At 43.9% G+C, this 15,467-nt stretch overlaps 1 protein-coding gene across 3 annotated transcripts in view; it reads left to right on the top strand.

Annotated features, from left to right (window-relative positions):
• kcnn1a (potassium intermediate/small conductance calcium-activated channel, subfamily N, member 1a) overlaps positions 1-15,467 on the top strand; it is a 54,533-nt gene that overhangs the window by 28,156 nt on the left and 10,910 nt on the right. For all 3 annotated transcript variants that reach the window (XM_069684452.1, XM_069684451.1, XM_069684450.1), the window contains 4 exons: positions 1,002-1,420; positions 12,587-12,728; positions 13,955-14,065; positions 14,178-14,305. In XM_069684452.1, the coding sequence (XP_069540553.1) occupies positions 1,002-1,420; positions 12,587-12,728; positions 13,955-14,065; positions 14,178-14,305 (800 nt within the window). The remainder of the gene's footprint in view (positions 1-1,001; positions 1,421-12,586; positions 12,729-13,954; positions 14,066-14,177; positions 14,306-15,467) is intronic.

Below are 15,467 nucleotides of genomic sequence, written 5' to 3'. Positions count from 1 at the left end.
TCCGGCCCTGTTTGATAAGCACATATTGTCAACACCAATGACTGTATATAAAGATGGACAACGCGTCTCCATCTACTCACATTGTACAAACCTGAAGCCAAAATCCCCCCCGTGACAGGCGCTGCCATCTCGTGCTGATGATGTCATTTGGAGCTAGAGCTGTGCAGTAGAGATCGACAGGTGGTGGCATTGTTTTGGCGCTAACCAAAACACACACTTAACTTACCGGGGAAAAAACCCAGCAAGGATCTGGCATGTCGGCGTGTTTAACCGCAGAACAGCTTCTTGTGTTGTTCTGAAGCAGACGTTCACAGATATGTAAACTTCAATGACTGTAGAGATTGTTTTAGTTACGTCTCCGCTCGCCGTTCGTCCTCCACTCTGCTAATCAGGAACAGATCGGCTGCAGGAGCCCGATTTGTCAACAGAGCTGTCAATCATGCTTTTTACAGCATCAAATAACTAATTAAAAGTAAATTTGTCAGAAAAATAAACACTTGGACATAAATCAGCATGATAAGAACTAACTATAATGACAGAAACCATGTTTGAGAAAAATGTATTTGTCGTGTATTTTGATTTTATAGTTTAACACGTCCCATCTGTTAAAATGGAGGAGGCGGGCTTTATGACCTATACTGCAGCCAGTCAGCAGGGGGCGCTCAAAATATTTGGCTTCACTTTTAGGGAGCTGTCATGTCGGCCATTTTTTTATACAGTCTATGGTCAATACAGTTTGAACAAAAGTACAGTTGATCTGTCGACTAAATGTCTTCCTCCTCTAATTCAGCATGATTTCGACAGATCTTAACTCTAATTTCAAACAAAGTATGTTGGGTGGATTGTAATAATGTGCGTCTCAGTCTGAATTTGTAACGATAAACATGTTGGAGGTGCAGAGGGTTAAAGAGGATGGAAAAATGCTGGAAAACCCAAACTTGGGAAGTAAGAAATGGAGGAATTCTAACACAAGTTCCTCGTGCATGTCTGTGTTTCTCCAGCTGTTCATGGTGGACAATGGTGCGGACGATTGGAGGATAGCCATGACGTATGAGCGTATCTTCTTCATCGTGCTGGAGCTGCTGGTGTGTGCCATCCATCCCATCCCGGGCCAGTACGTCTTCACCTGGACGGCGCGGCTGGCCTTCACCTACACGCCGTCGGTGGCTGATGCCGATGTGGACATCATCCTCTCCATCCCCATGTTCCTGAGACTCTACTTGATAGGCAGGGTCATGTTACTCCACAGCAAACTGTTCACGGACGCTTCGTCTCGCAGCATCGGCGCCCTCAACAAGATCAACTTCAACACACGCTTTGTCATGAAGACCCTCATGACCATCTGTCCGGGAACTGTTCTGCTGGTGTTCAGTATATCCTCCTGGATCATTGCTGCATGGACTGTGCGCGTCTGTGAGAGGTAAACACGGGGGTGTGAATAATGGATATACTGAGAATCAAAATGGCTGGTGCACTATCATGCGTTGTGGATTACTAGTACCCTTTCCTCCTTCACTCTCGGCTTCTCAGTGTTACCTTGTTTTCAGTCGCTCATCTGCACTGGTTCACAGAGATGTGTGGAATCATCAGGATAGGTTACATATAGATACTGCACACATGCGTACAGGAAGGCAAACACTGATACGCCCACATACTGTTTAAAAGCACCCTGACACACGTTTCATTAGCTCAGCACTCGCTCAATGACTCCCCACTCCCTGGTTTTATCGCTATTTTATAAGGCTTGTCCATAATTCATGAGTGTCTAATTGTTTGTTTGCTGAATGGTTTGTTTTGGTAATGCAGAGCAGCCCCCAGGATCCCCTAACCCGTTTTCTCCCCAAAACTGCGCATCGGGCTTCGTCCCAAGGGGGCAGCAACCATTCTCACTGAAAATGAAAGAGGCAGGGAAAAATGAAAGCCTTTTTTTTCAGTCTGCATTTGCATAGGGAAATGAGACGCTAATGCCAGCTTTGATGTTTCAAAGTCATGTTTGCGTAGTTGGAGTAGACTTGGGCAGGGTGGGTGGAGAGTGGGAGATCTATAGCAGCAGTTCCTGTTAGTTGAGCGTCAGCTCAGACGAAGAAGACGACCACAGATGCTCCGTTTCCTCCCGCAGCTCACCTCCCCTGCTTTTACTAAGTACCCCCCCTCCCTTCCCCTCCCCCTCCTCTTACCTAACTACCCCCTGTGTTAACACCTGTCACTAACCTTAACCCCTCGCACGCCCAACCCTGGATCTTCTCGGACTCCCAGCACCTCCAGCTGTTGGTTGGTGGGTTTAAACCTCGCAGGGTGAACCAGCAGCTGAAAAGAGCAGCTGACCTTTGACCCCAGCTCCTCTGGAACACAGAGGCAGGACAGTGAGGCATCACCTCGACTTAATGTTGGCACCTGATCAAAACACTGTCCAGTTTGTATACTGTTAGTGAGGCCTCCAGAGAGTATATCATCTACTTGAGAATTTGTTGGCTACTGCTCCACACTTATTCACTGTCTCTGTTGGTTATCACCAAACTTAAACACAGAACTTTGACACTTCAGAAAAAGTGCACCTGGCTATTTTACTAAGAAGATTGATACCAGGCAACAAGGTTCTTTTTGTTAAGCTAAGCTAACATGCTGCTGGCTCTAGCCACAATTAGCTACAATCAACACATTTTTTTTTTATGAATGTACTTTTAATATGTAGCTGGAGCTGGCAGCTACAGCTATATATTAGCTTAGCTTAGCAAAAAGACAGAACAGACTGAAACCAGTTGTCAGCTAACAATTCTTTTTGTTAAGCTAAGCTAACAGGCTGCTAGCTCTAGCCACATTCAGCTACAATCAATACCCTTTTCATGACTGTACTTCTAATATGTAGCTGTAGCTGGCAGCAAGCTAGCTTAGCTTAGCGAAAGAGACATTGAACAGACTGAAACCAGTTGCCAGGTAACTAGTTTGGCTGTTTGTTTTAGCTACATTAATCTACAAGCGATACAAGCAGTCAATTTGGAAATCTTGACTTAAATACACGAGTAGCACAGGATCTCTCTCTCACACACACACACACACACACACATTCTGTGACACACACTTTCCATGAGCGGTGCATGCTGTGAGTCTTTTGGTTTCGGTTGCAGAATAACTTGTGTTAAGTTCAGATGGATGAATTTGTGTTCGTATGTCTACGTGTGCTGCTAAAGATTGGTGCAAGCATGCACATGAAGGTGTGTGTGTGCGCGCATGTGTGTGTGTTTGTATAATGTTTTGTTGTACTTTCTATTTCCCCACTATGCTGCTCCATAGGGATACCATGTGAGTCCTCGCTCTCGAGCCGTGGAATAAACAAAAAAAACTACTTATCATTTTGCACCGAGCTGGCGCCACTGCTGCCCTGAGTGGGGTTTGAGGGTGGGGTGGTAGTGGGGAGAAGGGGCAAATAATTACTCAGTGATCCTTCCAAGCTCAGGATTAGGTAGGCCCTCTAGTTGGCATGAGAGTGGCACCATCCTGCTAAGAAAAGAGGCTTTGAGTAGTTTTAGGACACCAACGGTGTGAGCAGCACTTTGAAGCAAGCGTCTCTTTGCTTACTATTGTGTGTTAGGCCAGCAGGGGCTGGAGGAGGTGGAAGGGGAGGAGGAGGAGGAGGAGGAAATTTGTGCTAAAATGGAGCAGCTCCTTCAAGTCACCTTCACGATCCAGCCAGAGGGCAATTTGTCTTTTCTCATCTTTTCTCTCCCTCGCCTTATGCGATTGTTATAGATCCATATTACACAAAAAGTCTTTCTAGCAGCAACTCCGAAGATTTGTCGAGGAGCTGAGGCCTCTCTGTTCTTTGTGTTCACACATTACCATCCCATTATGTGTCTCCCTTCACCAAATTAATTGAACAGTGTTGTAATGGTTTTTTCCACAGACTTTTGTTGCCTCTGTCCCAAAGATTTTGCTCTGGAGGTCAATACAGTTTGTCTGAGTATGTCTGAGTATGCAAGGAGAGGACAAATGTTAAGTCAGATTGTGTACTAACTGAGTAACGTCATTGTGGTCTGGGCTGCGTCTTTCTATCAAGCACAGCAGGGTGTGCCAACTATGATAGCTAGTGTCACGAAGCTAGGCAGGGAAATCAGGCCATTGCCTTCATTGTTGTACAGTTTCTAAAAGCGATGCTGTGTCTACAGTTTTGTATACACCCATGACCTGAATGTCCTCATCCCTCTCCGTCCCCTCCTCTGGTAAACATCGAAACAGCATGAAGGTTTTCATGTTTACGTATCAATCCCATCATTTTAACTAAGAGAAATCTAAGTGAAAAAAAAAAGAGGCGCTTGTTTCCCAAAGTGCTGTCTGTTACCTTTCTGTGTATTCTGTTAAATGCGCCGTTACACTGTCACATTGACACGCTCCTGAGCCAATCAAAGGGCAGTGCAGTGTGAGATTGGACGAGCACGGAGTCTACCTGGAAAAAGCCTAGATGGGGGGAATGAAAGACACACAACCCAGAGGAGAGACAGAGAGGGATGGAGGGGCGGAGGGAGGAATGCTAATGTTACAGTAGATGGATTTAACGCCGGTCACTGGCCCCGCTTCCCTTTCGTTTTTGATACGGCCCATCTTCAGAGCTAACCTTCCTCAACTAAGCTCCTTAACTAAGCTCCTTTGGCTTCTCCCTCACTACCACAAGGCTCCCTCCCTCCCTCTCTCTTACTCCTGACTGATCCTTCGCAGATCTCCTTCTGTAACCCATCTAACGTGGCATGCTTTGCAGTTTTTCCTCATCTCTCCTCACTACTGATTCCCTGTCCCTTTGCCTTCCCTGATCCATAACAAGCAGGCCTAATCTCTCACTTACACACTTGCATGCATGCCTTGCCTGCCTCCCCGGTTCCTCGCTCCTTTTTCTCTTTACCTGTTATCTAATTCTCTTCCTCCCCTGTTCTAACTCTGTTATCTCGAACAAAAAGCTCTATTTCGAGGCGATGTGAGAGCTGTTCCTCACCTCGCGTTCTCCGCCGAGGACCCGTAGGCTCCGAAAAGACAAGCTCACAGAAAGTTTAGCTGACTTTCCCTCAGAGCGCAGCGCCGGATTATCAGGCTTGAGTTACTAGTCAGCAACACCTACACCCTGACATCCAAGGTCTGACATCCAGATTGTGTCATCGCTTAGCCACAAGATACAAACAGCGGCAGCCAAGAACAGACTGTCCGAATGTCTGACCAGAGAAACACACACCGGTGCAACCTGAACTTTCTCACACCGACCGCAGGTTTACATGAAATATTCAGGTCGATTTTACAACTTTACAGTTCCCAGGCTACGAGTGCAACAACACCGATCCATCACTGGACTTCTCTGTGCACACACGTAGATTTTACAGACACTTTTTTAATGTGAAGACAAAGCAACGTCCAAGGATCACAAAGTAACTCATCTATTTACTTGGCTACGCAAACTCAATCTAAGCGTCTAAAACACTGTTCCCATAATCTGAATCATTCACAGATTATCTGAACAATAAGCGCCCCTCCCACAAAGATCGGATGGATTTTATGTAAATCGTCGTAACCTCAAGGACAGGTGGATTCTCCACGGTTTGATGACTTGATCTGATAAATTGTTTTTAAAGCTATGCACGCTCTGCAGGCGGAGTATTGATTGCAGCCTATGGCAAAGTCATATACTGCGCCCGCAAAGCGTGTTTGCATAACAGAGAAGGTGGAAGTTATTATCAGCCAAGATCCGATCTGCTCTGAAGATCACGAGCGAGAGCACTGCTGCTCTTTGTTCCGAGAGATAACGTAGTAGCTTGAAGTCAAAGGTTCCCTCAGATGGTTTCTCTCATTGTTTTTATTTTGGCGTAGAAATCTGTAGGTTTCTTTCTTCCATTGTGAGAGGACTACGAGTCCCAAAGGAACATATAGCAGCGGTAGCCTGTTTTCTACTCGTTAAAGAGACTGAAAAATCGTAGGTAGCCGCTGTCCTAAATGATGACGTCCTGTCAGTCACTGGGCCGCTCTAAGAAAGAGATCCGTTACCTGTGAAATAGTCCGATTTTGGGGAATCAGTTCGCCCTGCTGCTGGTTCCTCCGATCAATGTCTCACTGCTGGAACTGCCTCAATGCTGAGTCTCTCTAGATCTGTTTCCTGGGAGATTTGAGCCGTAACAAGAGAGAAAAGCGTGTTTAACTTTGTGCAAATTACAAGAACAATGGCTTTACAATGAGTAGCTTTGAGCATTTGATGTAAATGCTGTTAAACTGCAGAGCTGTTGTTGCTAACTTTTGAGTACTGCTTCCCCGGAAGCAAAGAAGTGCATCCCCATACCTCAAGTAAAATCTATTATCTATTAATACAATAAAGCTTTGATGAGGTGCCAAATGCACTGACTGGGGATCTGCAGTACTGGAGGCGAGAACCGCATCAACAACGGCAGCACTTTTTGAGCCCTAGCTCCGATCAGACCCAGAGCTTACTCTAAATGTCTTTGCAGAAACAATCCTGTTGTCTTCTTGTACCTTTTCACCAGGACAGTGTGTAACAAAAGACCCTTGTTATGTTGAGCACTAATCATAACAAAGTTGCTCCACTGGCCTCAGACTTTCACTTCCATATAGGCAAAGTAAACTCTGTCCCACTCACAGTATTCTTGACTACATTGTCGTGCTCCTAAATGTCCCGGAATGAGATAAACGTCTGGATACGTCTGAGCAATAAATTGATGCTATAAAGCCTTTATGTACACCAACGCTTTATCAATCAAAAGATGTGTCTCGTGGTGGCAAACAAACGAGAACAAACTGCTGGAAGAGGAAGACTTAAAACATAAAAACAACAGTTTGGTCGGGCATCTTGTCGAGCCCAAACGTGGGCACAGATTAGTAAGACAATCGGCGATCTCACGGGTTCTAATGAGCAAGCGCTACCTTAAAGCCAAACTTGTGTTGTGGGCAGAGGACTCTGTATTTCGTGGAGAGCTGAGTGCTTTGGGAAGACTGGCAACATGAAAGAAATGTTTAGATGTACATAGCTGTCAGTGGAGGTGGAGTGGTGGTGTTGGTGTTTCAAAGCTTGTCGTGTCCCCTGAAGGTTGGATATCCAGAGTGTGCAGCAGAATAAACTCACACTCTACCTGGTGTATGATGACGTATCTTTTTAAAGAATTACACGGGGGCTTGTGTAGGATACTCTGTATCTGATAACCCCTGAGACGTGAACACACTCCAGCTCTGAAACATTGAGATTAAGAGCTTTGAGAACGGAGCTTCCTGTCTGGTGACCTTGTAGATTAAGACGGACTGAGAAATGTTTGACTTGTGAAAAAGAAAACGAGTGAAGTGCTCGGCTTAAATCTGAGAGTTTGCAGGGATAGTGACACACGACTGTGTGAAAGGCTTATGCTAGCTTACATTTTTTACATCAATATTTGGGATACTTGCAGGAAATCTCATCAGTTATTCCAGTGCGGTTTAAAGTTCTGATACAACATCTTTAAGATTCACAAACACGCTTTATCATTTTTGGCAACGGAGGCCTGAAATCTGCCGCGCTGCGATATCTGCAAGTCAGCAAACGCAAGCAGCTCTTAACTCTTGGATTCATAACTTAGCTGCTCGACAGAAATACATAATGTCTAGTTTATTAATGCAGTGCAATCATAATGCCATTAGTGCAACACAATCATTTCATTCCCTGCAACATATAGTAGGTGGAACAGGAAGTGATGTCTGGCTACAAAGGCTCGTTTAATCACACTTAATCAACAGCTGACGTTCGGTTTCTACAACACAGCAAGACTCTCTTTTGGTTTACATGTCATGTTGATCGTCTGAAGGACAGTTAAATACCACTTTTTCGGACCACCACTCCTCCATGTTTGATTATCAGATGAGGTCTTTGTGACATTGAGCCCCTCAGCTGGTGAAGTATGTTCAAGAAGTCGTTGACCACAGTGAAACTCAGGCACAAAGCCAAAATATGACCAAGGCTGCAGAATTTATGTCCTCTACGTACATGCTTGAATTGAAGTGAATGGAACATTAGTGTAATGAGGCCTTACATCAATGTAATGAAAACCTTTTACAGTGTAGTTAAGCTTCCAGTGTACACAATACACACAAACCAAGGGGGCAGTATGTAAAATTTATGATTAAGGCAGTTGTAGCTGTAGAAGTGTGTGTCTCAAGACGTAATATAAATCATAAATAAAAAACAAGTCTAAAGCCGTTTTAACCGTTCTGTACAGCTGTACTGAGGCACAGTTGTGTGTTGAGCTAAATGCTAACGCCAGCTTGCTAACACGCTCACAGTGACAATGCTAACATGCTGGTGGTTAGCAGGTATAAAGTTTTGGCCAACCATGTTCACCCCATAGACTGTGTAAAGAGATGGGCGTCATGACAGGTCTTTGCCGGGGTTTTTTGGGAGTAAGTTAAATGTGTGTTTTGGTTAGCAGAAGGGGCGGCACTTTGTTACCAGCCGATCTGTTCTGTGCAGTCTCTAGCCCTTTTCACACTGCCAGTTCAAGGTAGGATTATTATGCCTCTGTTACGTTTCGTCTTCTATGTAAAATGCACAGAGGTAGAATAGTGGCACGGAGTCGATCCGCCTCTGAGTCGGCATTGGAGGTAGTAACAGAGGCGAAACAGCGTCTGTGTAAACTGCAGAGGCGGCAGGGTGGAACGGTGCTGTGTGTGTTTATACCTCCTGCACGTTTTGCTTCCGCAGTGCCGGAACGCTTTGTTAAAACACACACTGGGGCGGCTTTACACCGGCATTGTTTGGTCCAATGTAAAATGGCAAAGGCGGCATGGCGTTTCCTTACGGTAACCCTAACCCTAACCCTTGTGATCAATAAAGGATTATCCTATCTTTAAAAGGGCCTCTGGCTCCAAAGAACAGCTCCAGCGCAAGATGGCAGCGCTCGTCTCGGGGGTATTTTCCTTCACTTTTGTACAGTGAGAGTTGACGGAGACGCGTCGTCCATCTTTATATGCAGTCACTGGTTCACCCTCTTAGCTTGTGTGTTAGCAAGCTAACATTTCTGCTAATTAGCTCTTAGCAGAAGGTACAGCTGAAGTTGATGGTGATGTCATCAGTTTTGTGAGTATTTAACCACGGATCAAGGTAATAGTGAACGATAGAAAAGCAAGGGACACTTTGACCTGATGGAGCTACTTGTGTAGCTAAAAATAACTTTAACTAGCTGCATTCACATTTAAGTGAGTTTGAGATCTTTACGGTATCCTGCAAAACATTTGTAACTTAAGTTTTCTTTTTTCAAAAGCATTGAAAAAAAAAGTTTGTCAAACTTCTTTTTTTTCATGTTTTTATTTTATTTGAGCTTGGAAACATTTTAAAATGCACATCAGCCCACTCTGAGTGTGGCTGCCTGCTCACTTTGCTTGCTCTGCATTTTGGCTGCGCTGTAAAAACACTGTTACGTTTGCAGTTTTTTAATTAGGTCATCATCACTTTGAGTTTAATCTGCTCATGTTTACTGCAACTAACACTCTCCCCGAGGAGCATCCCAACATATTTGTCCCAGAGTAATCTCAGGCAGCGCTCAAACCCATCTAAATCAACAAGACGTGTACTTGTTGAATTTTGCTTTTATTTCTGTTTGGTGATGTGAAACAAAAATGCAGAAAGCAGAAGGGTAGCGCTGTTACTGTGTGCGGGCGATGTCTGCAGAATGTTAAGCAGGAGGTTTTGACGTCATTACTGTAGCAGCTGACCAGTGGAGGAAACAGAGGCACATGTAATCTGGCATGACAGACGTGATTTTAGAGGCTTTTTGTGTGTTTGTGTATGTGTGTGTTTTTTGGCAGAGGGAAGTGTGTGGCCTTTTCACATTTGATCCATCATTACGAGTCTGTATGTTCAGAGGTTGTATGTCAACTTTTGTATATTTACTTGTCATATGTATCATGAGCTCATCTGCACACAATGGCGTAACATTCAAGTGTTAACTATAAGCTTTGATAATCGGCAGGGCTGACTCAGGCAAGGTAAAAGACTGGTGATCATTGGAGGCTGTTGGTGCATCTTACTGACCTGTTTAGTTGCAGATTGAGCCGTAGAACTGTTGCTTTGTGTAGTGTGTATCAGGCTGTGCTCCCTCCTCTAACCCACCAGAGAAGCAGAGATTTAGAGCTCATTTGGATGTAAATGACAGTATTATTTTATTGGATGTAGCATCATCTCTGAAATATTAGAGTAAGTGATTTCGGGAGAATGCTTTCGCTGCACAGTGTCTGTCAGGGAGGATTTAACAGTGGGGGATAAAACTGTCTGCTCTGGACACTATATACCTCTTGTCCTGGAATAGGTTGAAAGTGGTGCCAGCTCTTCTCCATGCTATTCCAAAACTTGACACAGTATATTGAGAGCCTTAAAATGCTATCGATTAGCTCCCCCCGTCCGCTCTGCCTCCGTCTCTATTCCCTTATTGCTGTCTTCTGCTCTTTTTCGGTGTTAATGAAATATGTGTGCGTTGAGAATGTAGTGCCACGTCCACCATTAGGAAAGCAGATCATAAAAGAGGAAGCGTCTGTAAAAGATTTAATTGCTTAAAAAACGATGCCTTGTGCATTTTTGTCAGGCGTATTTACAGTTGTATCTTTACAACAGAGGGAAGGCCGATGTAATGCGTGCATTGTAACGGTGCCAAAAGGTGCAGCACATCTCTTTCTGCCTCGAAGACATGACTCAGTCTCTGCACGCCTTGATGACAAGACGAATGAAATTAACATACTAGTCACTTGTAATTACAATATTTAGCCAGCTGATCAAGTTTAGCCCCCCGGCAGCTATCAAAGGGCAGCTGCTGCAGTGTTGGGATGCAGGTAAAAGAGACAAGGGTGTCAAATTCAATGAGCTTCTCCCTTTGTTATTCGTCCAATCCTTCCCCGCTGTTTACAAATGAAGGTCCGTCCGAGAAGACGTACGATCCCCTTCCACCTGATACTGCTGCAGTATCTGTCACAGGTGGTTTTCATCTGCAAAAAACAAAAGGACCCAAGGTTTTTCCCATCGCTCCCCCCCTGCTCTCAATATACTGGCTTTGAAGCATGCATGATGCAGACATCTTCTTTATTCCTGCATGGTGTTGTACAGCCTGCTTCTCTGCATGTCATTTAAGAGGCCTGAGTCCCACAGAACGCACACTTTTTTGTCACACTGCAGGGAAAAAAGTGCTCATAGTTATTTTTCCCACTGACATTGAGCATGAATAGAAACTTGAGAGTGAGAGTTTGAAGAACTGCAGAAGGCATGATTAGTTGATTTATGATATTCGGTGTCAATGAACTGTCTTGGAGGAAGAGGAGGAGGAGGAGTGGGGCTTCATACTGAACCAAATCAGGGTTTTTTTTGTCTTCAGACAATCGTCGATTCCCCATGTTGGGTCACTGCAGGGCAGTTGGAAGAATCTGTGATTGGCACAGTCACAATCCCCCCTTTTGAAAAGCCTTAACAAAATCCCAAGAAATCAGACTCTGTCGATGTCGTCTAATCAGAAGAATGCTGGCGAGATGTTGTCACAAAGTGTTTAATGAATCTTTGATTTTAACTCCAAAATTAAATCTTATCTGATCTCCTCCTAGACAGCCCATTGGGAATAATGAGGCGCGTTGAATGAGGGTGGGTGGATGAGGCAGATTTGCCTCTGTGATGGACTTTTGTGTCGCTTTAAAAAGGTATGGGAATGTCATCATCAATGCAGCTTTGTACTGTGTGTTTTTAAATATCTTTGCATATGCACTGTGGGACTTTGGACTGTCAATTCAAGCATGGCTGTCAGCTATTTTCAGCAAACATGTTTGAAGTGATGATTCGCATTGCCAAACCTTTTTTGGGGGCATAATAAACTCTATGGAGGAAGATTTGCAACAAACTGTGACCAATAAGCAAATAATTGTTAGTCTGATTTAATGCAGCAGTGTTTGCATTTTTGGATGCTCCGACATCACATTTGTCGCGTTGTCATATTCAAATCAAGTTTGACCAGCGGTATTCAGTCACTTACAGCGACATGGCCCATCTCTTTGTCACAGAAACATGTTGTCTAAAATGTCATTTCTATGCTAATTTGTGACACGAGTAAGTGATTTGGCCTCAGACTCGTCTTGTCATATCACATTCCTCTCACCAAAGGGTTAATTTGTTTATTGACGGACACTGAACGCGAGGCTCAGTGTTGTTTCTCTCTCTTAGTTTGAAATCATCCCATCAACTCCCTTAAAAACTGACACTATTTGCTTTTTTCTGCCTCCATGTCAGTTTAAGTTTCCCTCCCATTAAACATGCTCCTCCATTAAACTGTCTCACAGCCAAATAAGAAGAGAATTGAATTACAGTGTCTCTTACAAATCCATCGAATATACCTTCATTTTCTTTATTTATTGAACAAAACAGGTCGAAAACCTTGTGCCATGATTTTTTCCTCCTCCTCCTCGATCTTCTCCACCTACACCTCCTCCACCCACCACCCCCCTGTTTGGTTCACTCAGCACCACGTCATTCTTCAGCATGCTCACATTCAAGAACCCGCGTGCAGCTTTCTGACTGTGTGTATCCCACCTCTGCTTCTCTTCATCACTTCAGGTATCATGACAAACAGGGAGTGACCAGTAACTTCCTGGGAGCCATGTGGCTCATCTCGATTACCTTTCTCTCCATCGGCTACGGGGACATGGTACCAAACACGTACTGCGGGAAAGGCGTGTGCCTGCTTACAGGGATTATGGTGGGTTCCTCTCTTCTTCACTCAGATAAACACATAACACTCTGACAAGTCGACTCTGAACGGTTATGAAACTAAAGCTCAGCTCTCACTGTGGGCTCACTTTGAGCTCATTTTATTCTCAAGATTTTGAGCTATTTGTTATAAACAATCAATAAAAGAAAGAGTCAGAGTCAGAGAGAGTAACTGAAGCTACATCAGAGCCCGATCTTACACACAGCGCAAAGCGAAGCGCAACTCAAGTTTTATTGTTAGTTTCAGAGTGACGGTGTGTCATGTTCAATCCCAGCAGCCGCGCTGTGTTAGCAGCAAACATCACTGCACCCACCTGTACGCCATTGGGTGTGTTTGTCTTAAAATGATGCTGGTGCATTGCTATCTTGATGCAGCCGAAAACAATTGCGCCAACAAAAACCTAGTCTTAAAGGGATCGTTCGTTTTTGTTTTTAAAGCAGGGTTTTATGAGGTACTTGTAATACGTACAGTAGATAACAGCTGTGGTACTGTTCGCTGCATGTGTAGGTATACAGGGCCGTTGTGCAAGGTAGGACAGAGCCGAGGGAAAGGGCTGTCAGACGTTAATGTGAAGCAGTGACAAAAAACGAAAATACAGCGTATACTTAAAGTGAAATGTTCTTTTAAATGTACGACTCTTAAGTGGCTGAAGTACGTGGGACTCTTGACCCCGTCTGCAGCGGTGCTTAGCCTCCATGTAGGAACGCCGGCTTCTCCTGACAGGGGCCGCGTTATCCACTGTACGTAGTTCACTTACTATTCATGAGAACATCATACAACCCCACTTCAAAAAACCTGAACTATCCCTTTAAGTCAGCATTTTTATGTTATTTAAAGGGCGCATTAACAGATGGCTAGTAAGATGCACCGTCACAGAGGAGAGGTCACATTGCAATGCCACTCTCTGGAGAGGGCAACAAAAGCAAAAGGGTGTTGGACATGTACTCAATAGACTTGGACCATTTGCTATAGATCATTTATACAGATGTCCAAATTGAGATAACCTCATATAAAACATACAAAATTAGGGTTGGAGTAATTCTATACATTTTGACCCCACATTTGACATTTCATGACTCTGACCTACTTTTTTGGTTTCTTATCTGGTCACATGTCTTTTAAATTATTATTAATGCAGTAAAGTTAACTAATTACATTTTGAAGACTGAAACCAAACGTTGGTGTGTTTGTTTGACCGTGTCATTGTTCAACAGGGAGCTGGTTGCACTGCACTGGTGGTTGCAGTGGTAGCCAGGAAGCTGGAGCTGACCAAGGCTGAGAAGCATGTCCACAACTTCATGATGGACACACAACTCTGCAAACGAGTGAGTCACAGCAGTTCATTTCTCCGGACAGTAAAATTAAACATGGATACAGGACACAACCCTTTGGAGAGTTACTGTTACATGTTACGTCTTTGTCACCGTTGTTTCCCAGGTAAAGAACACAGCTGCCAATGTACTCAGGGAAACATGGCTCATCTACAAACACACTAAGATGGTCAAGAAGATAGATCACGCCAAGGTGCGGAAACACCAGCGCAAGTTCCTCCAAGCCATTCACCAGTAAGTCCTGTGCTGAGTTTGTTTATGAGTTTTTGACCACTAAACCGCCATGGGTTATTCAGTGTGTTATACAGGGCGTTAATAAAAATACCCTCTGAGGATAAGCGTACCTGGCTTAGAGTTTTGTCAGTCGAATCAAGTTTGGATGTTTGATACGAAGCATCAACTTTCCCTTCCTTTTTTGTTGTAAACAACAAACCAAACGTCTGTATCAGCCTAGATGGTTCTAATGTTTTAGGCTACATGTGAGACGCACGTTAATCAGTCTTCTGTTACCACCTGCTGGTGATTAAAACATCTTCAGTCATTAGCTTTCTTGTTTTAAGTCCTGTCTCCTTCATTTTTATCTGAATTATTTCACCAGATAAAGGATTTTATTCATCTTCTGTCGGGAAACAGAGAAACAAGTTAAGCTAACGTTAGCTACAGCTAAGCTAGTAGTCTGTGAAGCCCAGATGAAGAGCCTGGGACTGATTTTTATCGCTAAACTACTTTATACAGTGTTTTTACTGGTATGAATCATTTGTCTGTTTAATTTTTAAAAGGAGTATGTAAAGAATCGTAACCTTAAAATACTCAGAGCACAGACAAATGAGCTAGCTGCATATTGGCTCAAAACGTCAACTGACATCATAAGCCTGCTGAGGAGCGTTGTAGAAACGCTTTATTCAGTGTTTTACCGGTTTTAATCATGGGGTCAACATATTTTGGGAAAAAGCAGACATTTGCTGATAATTCGGCTCCCGGTACAAACCATTTTGAGATTTGTAGAGAAAGTTTTTGTCCTGTCATGTTCCCCCATTGCTCCGAGCTAAAAAGCAAAGGCGTAGAGATTCGACTGACAAAAGCAGAATCGACCTGGGTGTTCTCAACTGATGATTCGTCGTCTTGTAGTGGGCAGCCCCACTTAAGATATGAAGTCCATGTGATATTGATTATTTTGAATGTGTTATTTATATATTGCTAATAAACTGATGAAAACATGAATATTTTGTAGCATCACCCCTAGCTTATTACAGTATCCTCTCCTAGAGTACCTATTCCTTTACAGACGTAAACTCACTTTCACACATGTACACACACACAAACACACATGCTGCAATCTAGTGTAATGGTCCTTCCTCTTCCCCTCCCCCTCCCCCTCCCCCTCTCCCTCCAACCC

This window comes from Semicossyphus pulcher, unplaced genomic scaffold, assembly GCF_022749685.1.
Source record: "Semicossyphus pulcher isolate SPU_LCO1_2020_fin unplaced genomic scaffold, fSemPul1.0.p SCAF_7, whole genome shotgun sequence".
NCBI lineage: Eukaryota > Metazoa > Chordata > Actinopteri > Labriformes > Labridae > Semicossyphus > Semicossyphus pulcher.
The sequence above is the reverse complement of the archived record's forward strand: the minus strand, read 5'-3'. Positions and strand labels throughout refer to the sequence as shown.